This window comes from Micropterus dolomieu, linkage group LG20, assembly GCF_021292245.1.
Source record: "Micropterus dolomieu isolate WLL.071019.BEF.003 ecotype Adirondacks linkage group LG20, ASM2129224v1, whole genome shotgun sequence".
Lineage (NCBI taxonomy): Eukaryota > Metazoa > Chordata > Actinopteri > Centrarchiformes > Centrarchidae > Micropterus > Micropterus dolomieu.
Genome location: NC_060169.1, coordinates 32,393,478 through 32,415,971, shown reverse-complemented (window position 1 = coordinate 32,415,971; position 22,494 = coordinate 32,393,478). Strand labels below are relative to the sequence as shown.

Here is a 22,494-nt window from a genome sequence, read left to right as displayed (position 1 = left end):
AAGTTCAGACTGCAGGTCTTAATGCTCAATTCCGATTTATTTTCCCATATCCGATTTTTTTTTTTGTTTGACAGTTCAAATTATTGTTTAAATGTGGCCCATATCATACTCCAGTGTGAACTGTTTGTATTTCTCCCGAATTATGACGTGTCATTACGGTTTCTGGCGCTGTACAACGCAACTGCCCCACTCCCTCCCTCTCTCTCCCCACTGTGTCCATTCGGACAGATAGCATGCAGGTAACTCAGAAAAGAGCTCGCAGTCTGGTGGATTTCGGGTGTAAGAAAGGGAATTTGTCAGCAGATGATAGTGAGGTAGAGGAGGAAGAGAGCCACATGTATAATAATGGCTTTTGTGAAGCTTTTCTGTTCACTGCTGCTTCGTCTACAGCAGAACTGTGACAACAGCTGCTCTACAGTGACGTCAAAGTTGCATCAATTCCGACCTGAATGTCCAGACTGAGGTCACATTTAGAAAGATCTGATCTGTATCTGATTTGGACCACATATGGAAGTGGCCCATTTCCGAACTGGAAATGATCCAATTCCATTTGACTTGGTCTGTTCACACTGTCATAAAATGATCAGATGTTCGTGACATATGGGGAAAAATATCAGATTTGGGTCACTTTGGCTACGTTCAGACTGCAGGCCAATGTTACCCAAATCCGATTTATTTTGTTTTGTTTTGTTTTTTTGCACTTGGTTGACAAAAAGTGACATTGATGAGCACATCAACTTTATGAAAAGTTTAACATGTTTCAACAAACATGATTCATATAGCTAAATGACCAATATAGCCAAACCCAAACCTTCTTTATCTTATCCCTATTGCCTGTTGTCTCACCACTTCAGCTGACAATGCATCTCTATCACTGTTTTTTGTATAATAAGCTGCTCAAGTGGGCCACAGAGCGACACGCCCAGTCCGAGTACATTTTAAAGGATTAGCTTTGGGGTGGGAGTATCACGGTAGGTTGTAGTCTTAATTATAATTTAATAGTTTTTCCTCTTCGCACGTATCTATTTTTAGGGGCATATGTGAGTGAAATGGTCGCACTGTAGAGCCCTGATATAGGCGCCTTGGATGACTCCATGACCTGACTTTTTCTTGTGTGTCAGTATGGAGGCCTAACCTAGCCTTGACAGCACCATAAAAGCACAACAGTGCTTTTAATAAGCTGCTAATTGGAAGCTTGCAAGCACAGGCTGCCAGAATAAAATGACTGCTCATTTTAGTGAACACAGAGGAGGCTCGCAGTTGCCACAATGCTGAAGGCAAAGGGCACATGGCAAGGATGTGTGTGTGTGTGTGGGGGGGGGGTTAGTATGGTGTAGTGTGTGTGTGTGTGTGTGTGTGTGTGTAATTGCACATTTATACTGTAGTGGCAGGCATGAGAGTAACAGGGGACTGGTGTGAACAGAGTAATTAGCTACAACTCTACACACCAACTTTCCCTCTCTTCCCTTTCCTCCCTCCCTCCCTCGCAGTTCTCCTCTTTTAGCCAATTTGGGTTTTCAGCATTATTGTTCTGTAATAATTGGTTTCTGTATGGAGGAGAATAACAGGATACTGTGGAGACCAGGGGTCTCATTTATAAACGGTGCGTACGTACAAAACAGGTACGTACATATGCGAGGAATTTGACTCTGGATTGTACAATGCTCACGATGTGCTTATACAAATAGACAATAATAATCAAACACAGGCTACAGTATAGAGAACACATACATACACACTATGAACAAAACAGACAGATTGAGACAATAGTGCAGTAGTGCGATGATCAGAATGCAAAGGATGCAGGAGAAAATTATTATTGCCATTATTGTTATTATTATGTGCATGTTGGAGGTGGATGTGATATACAGGTGCACATACACATACAAGCATGCATTTGCACAGTGTGATGAGTGCAAAGAATGCTGGAATAAATAAGTATTATGTGCAGGTGGATTTGGTATACAGTATATACAATATGAACAGCTCTGAAATAGAGAATGAATAACTGGCAAGTGGTAGCCAGTAGTGTTGTAGTACCGCATTTGTACTCGGTCTTGTCTTGATTTTGAAAAATTTAACAACAAAACGAGGGCAGAGTCGCAATGTTGCACCTTAGTCTATAATCTATTAGGGCTGTTTCCAAAAATGGTTGCAGTCTGGAGCCCAGGTCCAGTTTTAGTAAAGATTCTTTATTTAAAGGTGTGGTATTATGCTCATTTTCAGGTTCAAAATCTTATTTAGGGGTTGTACCAGAACAAGTTTACATGGGTTAATTTTCAAAAAACACCATATTTTTATCATACTACATATTGCTGCAGCTCCTCTTTTCACCGTGTGTGCTTTGTTTTAGCTACATGATCTGTGTTGGGAGTTGCACATGTGCAGTCCCTAGTACTAGCCAATCAGAAGCAGAGTAGGGCGGGTCAGTGAGAAGCCAGTGGGAGGTTTTCATTTGTTAAATCCTCGTGCAAGCACAGTCTACATCTTTTACATAGGCCTACTGCCACCGGCTTTAACAGAGGAGAGAGAAGCAAACACCTTAAATACGGCTAGCAAGTTTTTATTTGATTTTATGAAGGTTAAAAAGATGGAGGATTTATGGGGAAACATTTAAACGGGAGGATACCAGGTAAGAATGGAACAATACAGGAGACTCCCGGGGAAAACTGCAGGGTTGACATGAGAGGAGTAGAGAGAGGAGTGGGGTAATGTAAGGCTACATCCGCACTCTTACGGTTTTTTAACTGTTTCATAACAAATACGATCTGACCCCGAATAGTTGAAGATTCGATGCTTCGATGGGCGGAGCCGAATTTGACTGTCAATCTCACACTCGAAGCTTTGCAGCGAAATAAGGATCATGTCATTTTGGCGATGTGGGGGTGCTCAACGTCTGATTTTATATAGAACTGCCAGTTTTTTCCCAATAAGTTAATATACAGCCTATTACAATACACATGTCAATGTTTTATGCCGTAAATAATCATGCTAAAAGAAAAAAACTTTCAATAAATGTTTTTACAGTGCGTGAATAAATTCAAAATTGTAATCCTAACCCTGGTTCGTCAGTGCACATGTGTAGGCGCAGCGTGTATGTAGTGGCAGAAGAAGAACACTTGCTGAAGAGACGGAGCCCCAGCTTCACCAGTGTTGTGCCAAGTTGTCAGCACCTCGCGGGACTTGTGGATATTTTATCACCGTTGATTAACCACAAAGAATATTATTTTGTTTTTAAATAAGCTAGCTACATGAAATAGACCCCGTTTTAGTCTGGATGGGAGGGGGAAACCTAGCAAAAGTTTCTATATATATATATAAATATAAATATTTTTTGTCATTCTGCAAATCGCTGCAACTCCTCTTTTCACCCTGTGTGTTGAACACTTGGTATAAGGTATACATCGTGCCTCTACAGGATCTTTGTTGGGAGTTACACATACGCAGTTCCTAGTTAAGGAATACTAGCCAATCAGAAGCAGATTAGGGCGGGTCGTGAGAAGCCGGTAAACACGGCTTTGGTTCAGCTGTATATGTTGTAACAAATGTCTCTTTCATCCATAAAGTTTTAACTGAGCTCTACATCACAATAACAACTTTATGTCCATTGACTGCCTGGAGGGTAGCTAGTGTTTGGAAGGGAGAGGAGAGGCAGCAGGTTGACGTCTTGTCACTGTGTTTTTCCACCGATGTTTTTGAGGGCATGTCGAACTAGCTGCTTGGCGAGCATTAAGACGTGCATTTTGCTGTGTCGTCACAGGGATCAAAGGGAAATGCCTGGACTACAAACGAGCTGTTTTCATGCAGTTCAGAGCAGTGTTTTCTGTGGGAGATGGCAACTCCCTTTGAGGTGGACTTTGGGCTTTTTCACTTTGCAAACCTTACATGCACAAAAAAGATATATAACTCAGAGGGAAAAGCCAAAAAGCATAATATGACGTCTTTCAGCTTATTGCTCATGTATTTTGGCATTTCTGTTGAGAACTTCAACTATTTTATTTTACTTTTTATTTAACCGTTATTAACCAGGTGAGTCTCATTGAGATTAAAATTTCTTTTGCAAGAGAGACCTAGCCAAGACGCAGCACAAAACAACATAAAGGACAAGTTTCCAACATATAAAAGACATTAAGTACACATACATATATAACACAAGCCCCTGTGTTGAATAAGGCAGAATACAACTTTATAGACAGCAACACTAACCAATGTTCACCTGCTCCATATCCTTCAGAGTTGAAACAAACTGTCTATAAGAAATAAAGGCAGTCAGTTTGAACAAGTTCTGAAGAAGGTTCCAAGCAGAAGGTGCAGCAAACATGAAGGTTTTTTTACCTAATTCTGTTCAGACACGGGTGACCAAGTGTAGGACGTCCTTTAAACGTAATCCATAATGGCCTTGAGCACTTGTTAAAAAACTCAATAATACTCTATAATAGGTAGGAGCTAGTCCAAGAAGTGCCTTATAGATAAAAAACAGCCAATGAGTGTACCTTCTTGCATAGAGAGAGGGCCATTTAGCTTTATAGTAAAGGGTACAATGATGTGTCCTACAATTACAGCCAGTGAAAAAACGCAATACACAATGATACACAACATCCAATTTCTGTAGGCATTGGGCAGAAGCATTCATATATATCAGATCACCATAATCTAATATAGGAAGAAAGGTGGCCGTCACCGTGTATTTTCTACCGCGAATGGATAAGCATGATTTTGATCTGTAGAGAAAGCCAAGCTTTATCTTGAGCTTAGAAACCAGGTTGCTAATATGAGTTCTGAAACACCGTTTACAATCAATGATTATACCTAAATATTTATAGCTGTTAACTAACTCAATTTCATTTCCTTCTAAAGTTGAGATGCTTTTTTAAGTAACTGGAAGTTGTCTTGAGTTCTTGAATACCATTACTTTGCACTTTTCTGCATTTAAGACCAACTTAAGCTGTTTTAAACGGGTCTGAACAATATTGAAAGCAGACGGCAAAAGATCAAGGGCTTGTGCAATAGATGATGCAGTACAGTAAATAAGTGTCATCAGCATAAAAATGATATATAGCATTCGATAGATTATCACAAAGATTGTTTACATAAATTGAAAACAATATGGGCCCAAGTACTTGAGGGAACCCCCTTGGAAATGGGCAAAAAGGAAGAGAAAGAGCCAGTCATCTGCACACTTTGGGTTCTACCTGACAGATAATTTGCAAACCAATCTACTGAATGCTTGGACAGGCCAATGCTCAGTCTATTTGCAAGAATGCAGTGATCAACTGTATCAAAAGCTTTTGAAAGATCTATCAATAGTGCAGCGCATATTTTCTTGTTATCCAGTGCCCCAACAATATCATTTATCACTTTCAATGCTGCAGATATAGTGCTGTGTTGTTTCCTAAAACCAGATTGAAAGGGGGGTAAGATATCATTTGAATTTAAAAATTCTCTTAGCTGCTCACCAACCGAGCATTCAAGGAGCTTGGCTAAAATAGGCCTATAGTTGTTTAAAATAGGAGCTCCCCCTTTTAGTAGGGGTGTAACTTGGGCTGATTTCCATGCTTTGGGGATATCATTTTCAATAAATGTTAAATTAAAGATATAAGATAGAGGCTCTGCAATTAAGTCAGCTGTTAACATTAGAAAGAAGGGAGTTAATCAGGACCAGCAGAATTTTTTGTGTCTAATTCCTGAAGAGCTCTATTGACTTTAGAAACTGATAGAGGAGAAATATCAAATAGTTTGTCAGGAGGTAAGCATGGGTCAGAGTCTTTGATTTCCTGGCCCTTGACCAGGCAGCATCCCTATTCTTGACAAGGCAGGAAATTTCAGGAGAAAACCAGGGATTGTTCCAGCCTTTAACTCTGAATTTGCGAATAGGGGTATGCTTATCTATGATCCTAAGAAAACCATCATAAAAGTAGTTCCAGGCCAATTCTACTTCATCTATAAGAAAGATTTTGTTCCAATCAAAATGAAACAGGTGCTGTGAAAAGGCTTGTTCACAGAAACTCTTCATATCCCTTTTAAAAATAATCCAAAGCCTCTGTTTCGGGATTTTAGCATTCCTAACTGTTGCAGTGATCATTCAGGTCATTAGCAAACACACCTATATCTGAGAACTTGTGTGGAGCATTAGTTAAAAACAAATCAAGTAAAGAGGACTTTTCAGGGCATTTGGGATCTCCCTTTCCCTGTCTCCTTCGTGTTTGTACACCTCACACGCTCAAAACAATGCCAGAGCAGGCGCTCTCTGTTTGTCAGCTGATTCAGTGGATCCCTAGCAACATTAAAAAACCGCAGCGCTTTGCTCTTTTCTAAATTCAACCAAAAAAGGCATTGCTGTGCGCCTCGCGTTTTCGAACCTGCAAAGCGCTTTCTGTCTGATCGGGGCCTGATTCGTCTTTGTCATTTTATAGCGGTTGGCATTACTGCCACCTACTGGATTAAACAGTGCAAAATATTTACAGTGTCCACCCAAAGTGATTTCCGTTTGGGCGAGTTGTACTATCAATCAACTGGGTAAGATTAAAAGAGTCACAGACAGATTTAAAACTATCTGAAATGGAGGACAGCGATTCCAAGTTAAAATCCCCGGCTAAAAGTACCTCTCCAAACTCAGTGTTCGATAGATGATGATTTAAAGAGCAAAGAGACTCAGTACTTGCTGAGGGTGGTCTATAGCAACCTATGACCGCATTGTTTGCCCCAATGCGAGCTCTATCTTCAAGGCTAAAAGCTCTAGCTGCTTACTAATGGATACTGAATACACAATGTTACAAGGAAAGCGATTTATTTATTTTTTTTTTATAAATGGCAGTACCACCACCCTTCCTGGGGCGGTCACAACGGTAGACATTGTAACCTTTGATTGCTATATCCTTATCTAAAATAGATGTACTAAGCCATGTTTCTGAGATTATAAGATTATCAGTATCTGTTGAGTGGGCCCAAGTTTGTATAAAATCGGGTTTGGGGAGTAGACTTCGGCATTAATATGAATAAAACCTAGTCCAGCTCTAGTTTTGAATTCGTCAGGAGTATTAAAATTATTAAGCACTGGACCAGGGTTAGGATGAACACTACCAGAGAGTATAAGAAGGAGAGCAACTATACATTTTCTTTTAGTATTGTATCTTGACAGTTGTACTTTTCTATAAAAACAGTACTCTGGTCTAGAAGGAAGATAAGAAGAAAAACATTGAAACCAATCACGTAGACCAAGTAACTTAAAAAGATCAGATAAATATAAAGTTCTGTAGTCACCAGTAGTCTATGGATTCAAGCTGATTTTGATGTCCATAGGGCCAAAATCCCTTATGGTGCCCAGATATTTCTGGGAATGTGGGTAAAGCTCATCATGTTCACCATTTCTGTGGATCACCTCTCTGGTAATAGTCTAAGATAAAATGAGGACTAATGATAAAAGCACCATGTTGAGTCTTTGCTGCTAGCAGAACCAAGGAAAAACGTAGAATATTACTCCAATTTATTGATGGAATCAATCCAAGCCAGATTCTCCCTCTCAGATCCAGCCGGGGCGATGAATGACGTCACAGTGTAAACAGGAAGAGTTCTCCGGGGTTGTGCAAACTAGCACAGAGACGGGACACCCTCCCACGGGGAAGCCGGTGAATGGGCCCTGATGAATGACCACTCTACTGGAGACCTGCGATGGGCGAAAACAGTCATCTGGAGAAGTAGATGCCCCCAGGCAACCTCCCGCCAAGCAAACCGTCCAAAATTATCCACTCACAAGCCAACCAAGGATTCACCCGCAGCTACAGGAAAACTCCAACTATTCGGATTTCAACAGCGGACAAGCCGGCATAAAAGCGATAAAATCACGTTTGGGAGAACAGTGTAACAATCTAAAAATACCCACACAACCAGGGTGGCTTGTGAAGTTGTCAGTCACTCAATATGTCATTCACACTTTTAAAAGTCGACAGACACGAGAGACACAGGTACGAACAAGCTGCCATCTTGGATGCCTAGTATTAGTGTATCTGAAAGGTTCCACTCCAGCGATTTTAGAATTTTGGTGGTGTGGCTGCCCCATTTGTTTACATTTGGATCACAAATTGTGCCTTTAATGTGCCCATTCATTTGTTTGAGTTACAGACCTGTGACTATTCTCAGTTCACTGTTCTTCAGAGTCATAACACCTCTTGATCCACAGCAATGATGCTATTGTTCTGGGCTACAGAGTATAGCAGATAAGGAGCTATGTGTGTGCAGAGAGAAACAGATAGAGGGAAGGTGATAGGGAGACAAAGCAAGGAGATGGTATAGGCTCCCGCCTGCTGCTGTCTATTCTCCTCAATGTCAGAGTTCTCCTTCTCTGCCGAGACTTAGCACCCGCCTAGCATCGCCCTATCTGTTTATACAGGGTCTAATAGGAAGCCTGGTCTTTATCCCCACACAGCGGCTCAACATAATGGAATAGAGAGACATAATGCTGCTTGAGTCAAACAGTCAGCGGAGGCCTTTAAATTGCTTCCAATCCCCTTAACAAATCTGATGGAGAGGCTATGAATAACTCAAGGACCGCTCATCTCCCCACGCTCTGCTTCTCTTCTCTCCTCTCCTATCCTCTCCAGAAAAACAGTATAAACCTGAGGATCAACTTGGATTAACTCACTTTATTTCACTTTTTTAATTAGGAAGTGCCAGTTGTACGAGACTGATCTATTGCAAGTCCATCTTACATTCCAGTTTGAAGATCCCAATCACTCTGCTTCAAAAAAGTTTTGTTAAAAAGTGCAATAAACCTTTCTTCAGGAATTCTCATTTTCTTCTTGAATGGATACAGAGACCATAGAACTGACTCCAGTCTCATGAGGTGAGATGACTTGAGACTGATGGAGAGCACCCTTCAAGTTTAATTTCCCCTTTATTTCCTCCATGCTCTCCCCCTCTATCGTGTCATCGAAATTATCTCCCAACAATCTTATGAAATGGGTTGCAGCAAAATGTTGGTCTGATGGTTTGTTTTACATTACAATCCCTCAGAAAATTTTTATTTATCCCTATGCATCTGAAAAGAGAATTCAAGATGATGCTGGTAGAGAGGACGTAGACTGTGATAGACAACATCACTTGATGATATGCACCCAGTATTATGCCGTACTGTCACCATTACTTGCATTAGATGAGAATTAGTGTGATTTTGTGCTACTTTCACTTGCTAATGGCAGCGATTGGTTGTTTGTAACATGAACAACTACCTGTGAGTGCATTGACTGTAGCAGATAAGTGTGGTTTATGACCATACTTACATGTAGTGCAGTGCTGACTTTCACTGGAACTAAGGGACCAAGCCCAACCCCTGAAACACAACCAGAGCCCTATAAAGAGAGACTTGCGTCAGCAGAGGTCCAAAATGCTTGACCGTCACGTGGTTCATGGAGACCGCAGATAGTTCCCGGAAGTCTTAGGCAGGCAATTGAAAATGAGCGAGAGAAACGACAAAACGGCAAATTTTAGCTGATTTTTAGCCATTTCTACAATAAATGCGTTGATTTACAATATTTGTACAGCACACTGACACGTGTATGTAGTTACATTATTATTTTTTAAAAAGGAGGACATATATTTTTGTCAATAACAGCTACAATCACATACCTTGTTGACAGTGTGTTCATCTTGAAAACGTGTAAAGATCAGATCAGATTTACCTTTCGAACATTCCTTTTAGTGGTACCTGGGTTAATTGATCTTAATGATTAATGTAATCTTTATGACTTCAGATATAACAGACAGGTGACTATCAATGATTGTCATGTATTAATTTAATAAATCTCCAATAAACTCAGAAAACAGCATGTTAAGTGGTTTGTGCCTGTACTATCTTACAATAGTCTACAGCGATAGTGGAGTAGCTGCTGCAGTTTGGTCAGAGGAGTATGAATGTATGGTTTCCCAGCTGACATGAAATTATTGACTCAGGTCAACAGGAGCAACCTTACAATCACTACAGAGGCTAACAACAAACAGCTTTTGCTGCTGATGTAGGCATCAGTTACTAGATAGTTTGTTAGTTAGTGAATGTTTTTATTTTTTCAAACAGTTCTCACACACAGGAACTTTGAATTATGTAATTAGAATAAACATATCCAGTAAGAATTGAGTGTTCACCAATGGTTCATTCAGCCCCTATGATGTATTATTGTGTCTAGATAAACCTGAATTGTTGTGTAGAAAATAGCTCATAAGCTAAGAAGGGATGCAGACACTGAAAGAAGGGGGTAAAAAATAATTTTAGGAATGATTTCTTATAAATGGTATATTATAATAGGCATTTACAATCGTGTTGTTTTCTGTCACCATGGTCCACTCAGTACTCTTTAGCATCACTGCTCCTCCACCTCGCAGAGTCTACTGCTGTAATATAATTAATGTTTACTATGGAGATTGTTTTTATAATATGCCAGTATACCACTTTTAGTGTTAGGGGTAACCCCCCCCCCCAAAAAAAATAACATTTTGAAATCTTTTATTCATACGTGCACCACTAATGTATTTAAATACAATTAAATACCGCCCCTCCCCCCCAAAATTCAGATTTTAAAATAAATTAATAGGCTGGCTCTGTTTATATTGTGTGCTTCTAACTTTATCCATTGCCAGTATCATAATTTGTTTGCTAATTTGTTAACCGATACAGTCCCTAAATCTTCTAATTTCGTGGGGGAAATCAATTAACATGCTTTAATGCACATGTTCATATGGTTGTGCTAATAATATATAATCTCACTTTTTACACGTCTTACCTTTCAAACGTGCATCCCAGATAGCATTTTTCTATTGTAGCTCCGCTGCGCTGCTAGCGTTTGATGCTTACTTCCGGGAACTATTCAGACGCTCCATGATCCGCCATTGCTGTGAAAAACCATTTGAGTGAACGGAGATGACGCGACTCTCTCTTTAAAGGGCTATGCCCCATAACATAATCCCCCCCTCTACCAAAGTTTACACTTGGCACAATGCAGTCAGGCAAGTACCGTTCTCCTGGCAACCGCCAAAGACAGACAGAGAAGCATGATTCGTCACTCCGGAGAATACGTCTCCACTGCTCTAGTGTCCAGTGGCAGCGTGCTTTACACCACTGAATCTGGCGCTTTGCATTTCACCTGGTGATGTAAGGCTTGGATGCAGCTGCTCGGCCATGGAAACCCATTCTCAGCTCTGTACGCACTGTTCTTGGGCTAATCCGAAGGTCACACAAAGTTGGGAGGTCTGTAGCTATTGACTCTATAGAAAGTTGGTGAATTCTACGTACTGTGCGCCTCAGCATGCGCTGACCCCACCCTGTGATTTTATGTGGTCTACCACTTCCACTTTGTTATAACACCACTATTAGTTGACTGTGGAATGTTTAGTTGTTAGGAAATATAACGAATGGACTTGTTGTAGCTCCTGTGAGTGACCCATTTCTTTTTACACATCTGGATATGGAAGTGATTGGAACACCTGAATTCAATGATTCAGAGGGGTGTCCTAAAACTTTTGGCAATATAGTATAGGTTAAGCTTGTACAACAGGCTACAGATGTAAATGTTTAAATGAACAATAATTACAAGAGAAAGAAACACTGTCTCTGTCTCAAACTGAAAAACCGCCCAGGACGCTAACGCCCACGTGGTTGCAGATGTTTTAACCCACATGAGGCATATTGCATATTTTGGTGCCAACATGCGTCCAAAAGACAGCAAACACCTGCCCTTTACCAGTTCATATCAAGCTCACCTGTGTCCTGATTGAAACAGCATAGAGCGAATCAAACCTTTGTGCAGCATGCTGCTATTTGTCCCAGCAGAAACAGCAAGAAGACAGACAGTACCTCCCCAGTTCTGCAGCATGCTGCTCTCTGCCACAGTTTACCTTGTTGTGCTGTTTGTTTTAACATACTTGAGCTGTGGCAGTTATTGTTTTTAGCACCCTGTTATTAACAACAGACACACGCAATTATTCTGTTAGTGTGAAAGGACTGGCTGATTGTAGATGATTGGCTGGATCACAACCCTGATGACAAAGAAAATCACACGCAGATGCGCGCACACACACACACAGATATTTAAATAATGTGCCTAAATCAGCCATGCAGTGTGGGGGCGGGTGTACGTGTGTTTATGCAGCCTGCTCATCATGTACTCGTCCATGTGGGTGTGACAGTGTGCCTTCTGAAGTGTCATTTGTAGCGAAGAGACAGAAAAATCCGAGAGTATTTGAGAATGGAGGAACTCTGAAGAAATAATCAAATGATTATAGATTTCCTCTCATGCAATTATAGGATTAGCATGCTTCTGCCTTGTAGTGATTTGTTTTGTAAGCTTGCTTTTTGTATTCAGATGCACCTTGAAAAGTGGATGGCCTTAGCACCTGGTGTCAGTCTCTCTCTTTCTCTCTCCCTCTGCCGTGTGTTTTTTGATGCCTGCGTAGCCATTGCTCCAACCTTCACGGTTAGCATGTCTTTAATTATTCGGCGACATGACATACCACTTAGAGTTCTGAAACCCCGTTGCTGTTATGCAATCTCATCCTCCTACACACAAACACATTTATATACCTCAATTATGTATGCATCTTTCCCGAGTGTTGGAGTATGACAGCTCTATTAGCGTATGCTTTGAATGTGTGTATGCTCTCAGTGTGCAGAGGGCCAGATTGGCGGTGTCACTGCAGCGTTTTAGGTTTTGATGTCTGTAGTGTACTTTTTGTAAAGGTGATAAAACTCAATGTGTGACAAGCTTGGAGATTAAGTCCTATAGCAGTGGAGTATTTCCAGGCTCACACACATTGTTAAATATGCTTTTAGTTTAATATGTGACTCTTTGGGATAAAATCTGATGACAATATCAGCAACGTTATAAAAAATTTTTTTTAAAATCCCCTTACCTCTGACCATCACAATAACAAAAAAACATTAAAAGATTCCAACAATCAAAGCAGTAGTTCAAAAGCTTTACTGTAAAAACAAATTATTACAATTTGAAATTAAACCTGAAGCGGTCAAAGAAGTAAAGCTAAAACTAGCCTACTATTTCAGACATTTTATAACTGCCAAGAGTCTGGTTGCTAAATTTCTGACTAAAGCCAGCGTAGACATAGTCCCAAAATCACGCAAGTGAAATCACATCAAAGGAATATTTTGGAAAGAATAATAAAGTCCATGAGGCTTATGTTTTAAGCCCACCCTACGCAGCTCACAACATTACTCCTGCTCGTCATTTTCTACTGAGCCTTGGCTTGAAGGGATTAGCAGACTTTGATGGTCGTGTTGGTCACTTCCATTCATACAGGTCTAACAGGATTACTCGTCATGATACTGGGACAGCCACAGTGCCTGTTTGATGTCAGCGGTGTGACCTCACAATCACCTCTTCAACAAAAGTCCTTTGTTTTAGTGGTAAGGAATCAGTGTGGATGAAGTAGGAGCAGATTCTGTGCTTGGGGGAAGGGGTGACCTGGGTTTGACGCGCAGTTGGAGCTCCTTCTCAATAAATTGTAGTGGTCACAAAATGTCATAGGCAAGTAAGCTCTAGAAATGTCTGTCATGCAGATGCAGTGATGCGTGTCATGTGACATCACTTGAAGCGAATTTATCAAACTTCATGCACCTCCCTTTCGAGCCACAAAAGCTTTATACAACATTGTACACATATGCAGTAGTACTCCCTAGTAGCCCACATGAAGAAAAGTATAAACATTGTTGTGGATTTGTATATGCTTATGTATTTTGTTGATGATTTCCAAAAGAACCAGAAAGAATAATAAAGATATAAGAGCGTAATAGTGTGATTTTTCTGAGGCGAGCACACTAAGTTAGAACAAAAAAAGTGGCAAAAATGAAACTGGGGGACAACGGGGCAATACAAACTGACTTCTTAATTACACAAAGGACTTTCACTTAAAATCCACTTAGGATCCACTCTGTTTATGTTCTGTTTGATTCATTTCTGCTCTGTTCTGTTCCTCTTTATAATATCTCTTTTAACTTCAGTGAATCCCTAAAAGGCCCTTGGCGGCCCAGTAAAAGTCCCTGGAACAGTAAAAATGTGTTAAAGTGAGTGGTGGTGGCAGCAGTTAGGTTGATATTGCCACCAAGCAGCTGTTTATGAGACTGTGTAGAGTACTTTCTAGCAGGGACTGTGCTAAGTGAGAGGGGAGCAGAGAAGGACATTATCCTGAAGAGGATAATGTCAGAAGGATCACATTAAAAGTACCTTATTGCTCAGTTTACCAAAGGGAATTGGCATATTCCTCTTGACACACAGCTGAGAGTGCATTCCTTCTCAGGACAGATCAGAAAACAGGGTCATTTGTGGTGCAGTGTCCAAGGAGAAAAGTTGTGTCCTGCTCAAGAGCGCTTTCCACTTTCAAGTCTTCTGTTTACACCCTCAGTTCACTGCCTTGGCTGTGGCGAGAATCAAACCTGCAAAGGGAACTACAGTGCAGTTTCAAGTTGGACTGGCATTTAGTGAAAGAAGGAAAGAAATGAGTGGAGAAGAGTTTGGCAGTTGTGGGCTTGGGTTAAAAAAAAAGCTAGTGGTTAGATGAGGAGCAAAGAGAGGAAGTGCCCCCACAGCGAGAATGTTAAGTGTTTACGAGCTGAAGATCTCTTCATGCATCTCTGTGCCCCTCTGTCTACCCCATGCCTCTCTCACTGACACACCGCCATCGCACCTAATCAGCCAATCACGGCTGGATTCTGTCTAAGAGGCCTGATTGGCTGATTAACCAAGCTCATCAACACACCACCCGGTGTGACTGCAAACACACAGTAATTTGCACATCGTGTATGTGCTCGCCCGGGTTACTGAGTATATCCTGTAGAGTGTGTGTCTGTGTGTGTACATGCGCACAGATATGCATAATGTATGCATGCAATTGTTATCTTATTTGCATTTGTAAAATGTTTTGAGTCTGTGTGGGCAACATGTCTGCAAGTCCACAAAGTTTTAAAATTTAAAAGTTGAAGTTGAACTGTTGAACTCCCTTAAGCACCTTAAAAGTGGCTCAACTTCGCATGCAGTCTGTAATATATTGGAGTTGTTAGCAGTTAAGAAAATTACAACCTTCTTTTACACAAACAGCTGTAGTTGGGTTTACACAAAAACCCACAATGTTTTCTAATGAGTTCACTATAGTTCACTATTGCAAAATCCACACAGTGCTGTTTGTCATGAGGACTTACCATGGGAGAGCATGGAAAGCATGTTTTTTAAAACCTAAATTCAAAAATGATAACTTACAGTCCCTCCCGTACATATGGTGGTAGGATGTTCCTGAAGAGTAGAGCTCTACTTGAGAAAGCTTTTTCACTCTGCTGATTTCTTTTTCCTCTGTTCTGGGGATGACTGCAGTGGAATCCTGGGATAAAATTTTAGAGCATATCAGTAAGAGTAAAAAGGGGGGGGGGTGTTCAGATTGGTATGCTCAAAGAAGAACGCTTTTCAGTCAATATAGTGTTTGACATGTAGCCAATGAAAGAGAGAGTAGTTCAGTCAAATGTTTTTTTTTAATGTATTATATATTATTTTTTTCACTTTAGTGAGGAGTCATGCTGCGGTATTTTACACTTGCTACTGGTTGCAGTGGCCACTGCAGTACATGTATATCATGTACTGCATATACACGATACAGGATATCCGCAGTAGCCTCTATCATTACACGCATCTCGTCCTCCCCGTTTTCCTTTCAGTCTTCCCCTATTCCATTATCATTTATATTTTCCCATGCAAAGCACGGCAGCACATGGAGAATAGCAGGGCCCTAAGGCAGATCAATGACAATATTTATTTCATGTCCAATTACTGGGGCAGAACCGCAGACCAGAGAATGCAGCGATGAAAGTAAACGTCCCCTCACAGAAACCGCATTGGAAGTGCTGCATGCAGCCTAAGCTTCTAGAGCAAGGAATAGGAGTACAAGCCCAGGTTTTAGGATTCCAATAGAGCGAGCTACAGGCATTACCAGGGGGTGCTTTCAGTGGGAGATCCCCCCCACTATCCTTTTTCCTTCTCTTCACCTGTTTTCTGCTGCTGCGTTAAGAAGCCAAATCATGTTTATGGCTTTAGGAATCCCACCTATGGTATTGGTTAAACAGTCGCTGCCTGTTTGCGCCGACATTAAAGAGGATAGTCGGAACATTTCTTTCACCAGTAAGCTGTAAATTTACACAGTCCTAACATTAACAAGTAGCCCTGTACATTATACATAATAGATAGGCCTCTGTTAAACCAAAAACATTTTTTTTGCAGTATGTAGTAAAGAATATAGAAGCTCTTATCAACATCAGATATAATTTGTGTTAAAGATTACTTCTTTATAAATACTATTATTCTTTAAACAACATTAGTAATCCAAGCAATTACTGACTTTTTATGAATCTGTAATCTGTTTTTTCATGATCATGAAGTCCATAAAAGTACAAAGTTTCACAGCTCAGTGTACATTTTCATTGCTGTCATTCCCACTAATCTATAGCATTTATTTCATTGTAGACCAGTTGTCCCTGCGCTATGTTTGATTATGGAGTCACTTAGTGACCCTCCCTTCTGTCTCTCTGTCCTCCAGATTTGTTGCTGACAACTGAAGGGCCTACATTTGAGACCTGGATCAGCAAGGTAATAAACCTTTTTACGACTTGTTTTCCTGTCCTAGCTTTACTGCCTGTCACTCCTCTGTACCCATACAGTAGGAAGCATTAACACTGTGGTAAACTGGTAAACATTTTGTACAAATTAAGACATAATTTTTATGACTGCTCCTCATATTGCTCTCTTTTGTAATTACATCTCACATTGCTGTATCAGCATTGCAGGAATCTTATGTAAAGTTTCTAATATTGCAAAACATGACGGTAACAATTATTTTCATATTGACTGGTATGTAGTCTTTAAGGGCAAATACAACACGCAACTTTGATTTTACGAATGCCGTAACAAGTTACAGTACCGCACATTTTTCTGGTCAAACGGTCAAAAGCCCTGAAAGGTCATTTGTAAAATAAACGCAGGAAAGCAAAAAAAAAAAAAATTAAATCTAAGGAATCAGCGAATATTAGATATTACATGACCTTAATGCGTAATGGTTTATCAAAACATGTACTGCTGAATTTCTTTGATCTTCTACTCATACTCGATAAACCGAATTCATTTTAGCGCAAGGTATAAAATGTGTACCGTATTTGCAAATGTTTCTATATTCCTCAGTTTGTCATTTTTGCAGGTGTGTTTATGTTTTTTAGGTGTGTGGGATTACACATAAAAAATATCATGTAGTGAACTGTCAGTGATGGTTGTCACTGATCTAGTTAAGTAGGGCCACAGTAGCTTTTTTTTGCTGTATTTTTCCAAGATATGGTCAAATGCTGTTCCTGGGGCACTTGTTATAGTTACAGTCGCTACCCTGAGAGGTTGAAGGGAGAAGTACGATTAATTCCCTTTCCAAAACCTAAAACAAGTCCAGAAAAATGTAGGCTGTGGATTGTTCCTAATGTAATGTTAGTTTGGTAACCGTACCTAACTTCCCACTGAATGTAATGTTATAGTAGCCCTATATAGCTTTTTATTGATCGTAATAGTGAAGAGAAATCTACCAAGCTTTACAGGAAGAGTCTTGATCCTTAATAACATTGTCGTTTGTCTCAGGTGGTTCACTTTTACTCTGTGATCATTAGGCTTTAGCTTCTGTCTTTATTTGTTTCACGTCAGTTTCACAGCCTGAACACAAGCTTCAAATGTATAATGCAAACCTTTCTGTCCCCTTTCTGAGATCGCTTATTTAATTTTTCCAAATGTCAATGTCAAGTGTCAATTATACATAACTTTAAGCCTTAATATAATTTAAACTGGTAAGTTGTATAAAAAATCATCCCACACACAGTTGTCGTGAACGGGGAAATTAGCTATAGAGACCTTAACCTTTTTTGTACCAGGCTGTAAAGATTTTTTTTTTGTCTGCTGTAATGTTGGGTACTTTAACATGGGGGTTTATGGGGATTGACCTTCTTTCACAGCTAGCCTACTTTACTTTAACTATAAAGAGGCCATTTAGGGTGAAAATATTGAAATTGGGCACGTGCACTGACAGTGTGCACACACATACACTGAAAACATTGAAACAGCGGGATATAGGCTAGGCCTGATTGTGTGTGTATGAGTATCTGTGTGTGATGAATGGACTGACTGGTGGAATGGATGGAAATAAACTGAAAGGGTGTTAAGTTGGGCTATGTGTGGACCAACACCTGATGTCTGAGGTAAATTTAGACTGTTTTGATCCATTTAACAGATGGGTGTTAGTGTATGTTTAGATTTACAGTCACCTGGTCTTACCCACTGTTAGACATTAACCCACAGTGTGGTCCACAATAAGTACATTGTGTTTGTCCCATATATAAATTAAAGCCCGGATGTCCACTGATTGGAAGGTTGTGCCTCTGTTAAGTACAACCAAAAAACATATTTACCTGAGCAGAGAGTGACAACCCATATGTCACACTGTTCATTTCCTTAATGTAACTGACGGATCTACACAGCTTTGGTGGGCTTGGGGCTGCAGGATTGTTGGCACTGCTGCAGGACTAGTTAATATGCTGGGAGAGCAGAGAGGGGAGACTGTGGCTCTGGGTTTTGTCGAAGGGGCCTATTTGAAATTCAGTAGATCGAGGCACAAGCCGAACAGTAGTCTATCTAATCACAGAGAGGGTGAATAGGAGTAAGGAAGGGGAAGAGGTAAGAAGAAAGTGTGTGAGGGTAGAGCGATACCAAGCAGGAGTAAAACAGAGCATTAAAACTGCCTTGGCCAAAAGCCAGTAGGTTGGGTGATAGGTGATAGGAATGTTGATCAGGTGAGAGGATGGAAAAAAAAGGAAAACATGATTTCATCTTTTGGAATTATAAAAGAAATTCCAAACTCAGCCAGGACATGTTTTCACCCTTATTTGTTGCCTGTCTGTATTAGAAGGATTTTTCAAAAACCTTTGCTGAAAGCTATACCCATAGCCTGAGGGATAAAGCTGCATGCTGCTAGCATGGCTAAAAACATGGCTAGCATCTAATCAGTTCAATGTCGGTGTGTCAGTAGGCTGGTCCAAGCTGAAATCTTTTAACAACTATGTGATTGTTTGCCATGAAATTCTGTACAAACATTCATGTTCCTCAGAGGAGGCACCAGCATGGCTGTAGACCCTTAGTTCACTCCAACCTTGTTTGGTCTGGTTGAACCAAACCCTAGAGTGTTTAACCCTTGGTGCAATTCGTTTGGGCTGGTGTGAACGCCGGACTCGAACTCCGGTGGGGACCAAACAACCGTACTCTGGTCTCGCTGTCAAGTGATCTCTGGAGTAGTTCAGTTCTGGAGTGAACATGATTGGAACTAATCACAGGGAAGCTATTTATGTTATTTATTAAAATAGTACTCATTTTTTATTATTGTAATATTTTATGTATTATTGTTGTTAGCTATAATATGTAATATTTGTCAGAATACTTTTTATTACCAAGTAGGTTTTTACTGTTTGCCAAATTGCCTTTGTGTTCCGTACATACAATAAACATTATGAGGAAATAAAAAGAAAGGCAGAGTACTACTGCAACTGTCAATAACAGAAGGTGGGGAGTTTGACTTGGACAATACACGTCTCAAACAGTAAGGCAAGCTCAGGGAGGACCGAAACCTCCTGTAGAGCAGAAGGCTCGCTTGATCTTGATTTTCAGTATAGGTATGTAGAATTGAAAAATGACAATCCAAATATGAAAGAGCTAGGAAAAATACTATTAACACAAAAACGTAATGGATTATAATAGGCTAGTAATAATAAACAAGTCGTGTTATGATCTGAGATAAGACAATCTGATGCAGAGTTTCCTCCTCAAAATGCCTACATTATTAAATTATTTAATAGGCTACCTGCTACAAGACATTCATATGCGTGAGCCTCTGAAGTCTGCTGATATGTGATATGTGTACCACCGTCATGAACCTGATATCCAGGTAGAAATTCAGAGAGGTTTGTTATCTTTCCCCAGCTGACTATGTTACCAATAATCAAATGACATGTCCACCATGTGGCTTGTGTTTATACATTCTGGACATTTTTTGAGTTTTTGCCTTTGTGAACGCAAGCCTTGCCAGTTGGAAAATTGAAACAATGGATTATTCTTGAGCTAGTTTGGTTCAGGAACCGGACCTTTAGGTGTGAGCCCGCCCTTAGTCTTGTTTAATAGTGTTTCACTTTTTTGTCATGAACCACGGTACTTACTTGAATTAGAAAGAAAAAATCTGAAGATTTTCTAGCCGTGTGATTTGATGCAGATTTGGACCTTGATGCAAACAAAAAAAATCTTAACATGTTCTATTACTGAAATAACAAATTGGGAGGATTGTTCAGCCTTGGCAGAGGTCTGAGATTTTGGAGTTCTTATTGTTTCGATCACAAGCCTTTGTTTGTCTGCCATAAAGGAAAATAGAGATGTGGAATCCGTATGTAGGTGACAGTTGGAGTGGTGCTTTGTCTCAGTAAAAATAAAAAGTCATATCTTTTGTTTTTCTTTGTGTCATTATTCATCCTAATTTATTCACCATTCAATCTCGTATGTGTTCTTCTCTTTGTAGGAGGGTCAGAATCCCATTCAGTGTATCTTGTAATTGTGTACACTGTGCCAAGTGCCAATTGATTGATAAGGCTTAATTGTTTGCTGGAGTGGATCTTTTAAATCCTGTCGGAACAGAGTGTATAGTGACAATATGAACACACACACTCTGTGACAGACAGCATGAGTTTTAGCCTTGTCAGTAAAAATCTGGTCCTCTGCAGTTTACCTGTATCACTCCATCTAATTCTCGTCTTCAGCTCATGAAAAAGGCCAATCATTTCCTTTCATCTTGCCGAATTCTCTGTACTGTTTCTCTTCCTCTATTCTGAAATCCACAACCAAGTACTCACATCCACACACACTTGAATAAAATACAAAATACTTTTCACCCAAAGGCACATGAAATGCACGGCCATGGATGCGCGCGCACACACACACACATACACACACTTGCGCATGCATACAAAAACACACAAGATTCTGCCATTTCCCAGCATCCTCAGCACATTAGACCCCTGTTAATCCCGCCACGTTCTTCAGTTCAATGCAGCTGCATCTACCGGTCACACACCAACACACTCCTCTTTCTTCAGCACTCTGTTTTAATTACTTTTCCCTGTTTTCTCCACCCCCCTTCCAAGTCTCCTTCCATCCCTCCCTGTTCCTCTGTTTTCCTGCGATTACACAAGAGACGGCAGTCACAGCGGGGGGTGGGGGTCAACAAGCTGCAGAGATGAGTGAAGCCGGCAAGTAAAGCCAAGGCTGATATAATAATTTAGTTCATAATTGACTCACTTTTACACACCTCTGGTCACACATGCATACATATAAATATCTGCCGTGTGCTACAGAAACACATCAGCGTTTCAATGTTCAGCCTTTCTCTTTACATTCTTTGATACAGTTATAAATGTATATTGTCAGCTCAACCCGCATGCTGTTTAGCACTGTATAACAGAAACCGACAAACAGGAATATTTATTATTATTATATTTATTTATATTATTTTATTTTTAAAGCAAGTACACAAAGTCTTACACACAGGTCCATGTTGTCAATTTACATGGAAGTATTATATAGTGCACATTTGAAAGTCTATGAGCATTTTGCTCATACACACAAAATTAATTGTAGGGCTGGGGTATTTTTATACAATTTTTGCAAAGTAAAAAAAAACAATGAAATGGCTGCCTGCAAAATAGCTCATTTCATGCTAATTTGGCATTGTCATAACTATTACAAATGTTCCCTCCAGGCTTAAAAGGATAATATGCACATAATAGAGTGGTTACATTAGCTTACATAGGACTTACCTCATAGAGGGCAACAAAATAACATGCTTTTGCATTGAAATTCAGACATTTCTTCTTGAAGATGATTTATTCTAGTTTATTGTGGCTGTTTTCTGAATTTATCAGGATAGTTGTCATGGGATTTGTGCCTCATACACCCTTTTCCTCTGTATGAGATGTAGCATACTATTGCTGTATAGTGTACAGTTCAAAAAAGTTGAAGCTTGCTCACCAGTACAACATATATTTTGTTCATAAATTGATAGCCTTGGTAAGTCTGGGGAAATGTAAACGGCAGCAGCAAGATTATGTTGATAATATGATAGGCATCTTAATATTATAACATTGGAAAACACTGCCATGACTTTGTTTGAGCACCAAGTATGATTGATTGCCTTCTGTCGGCATGGAACACGGTCAACCGTCAAGTGCGTACGCTTGATCCGGGACAATGTTGAGTCCAATTTAGTCCATTTCTCTTTTCTGTTACCAGACATTAGCCAGGAGTAAACTGTGCAGTGGACAAGTAGCAACCTCCGGGTCTGAAAAGTGAAGCCCTAAACCTGCGTTCTTTCTAATGGCCAGCAGGAGGCGGCTCCACT

The 22,494-nt window shown here is 40.1% G+C and overlaps 1 protein-coding gene across 1 annotated transcript in view; it reads left to right on the top strand.

The window, feature by feature from the left end:
- itfg1 (integrin alpha FG-GAP repeat containing 1) overlaps window positions 1-22,494 on the top strand; it is a 171,127-nt gene that overhangs the window by 18,678 nt on the left and 129,955 nt on the right. Inside the window, exon 7 of the mRNA XM_046032525.1 lies at window positions 16,576-16,625. Coding sequence (XP_045888481.1) covers window positions 16,576-16,625 — 50 coding nt within the window. The remainder of the gene's footprint in view (window positions 1-16,575; window positions 16,626-22,494) is intronic.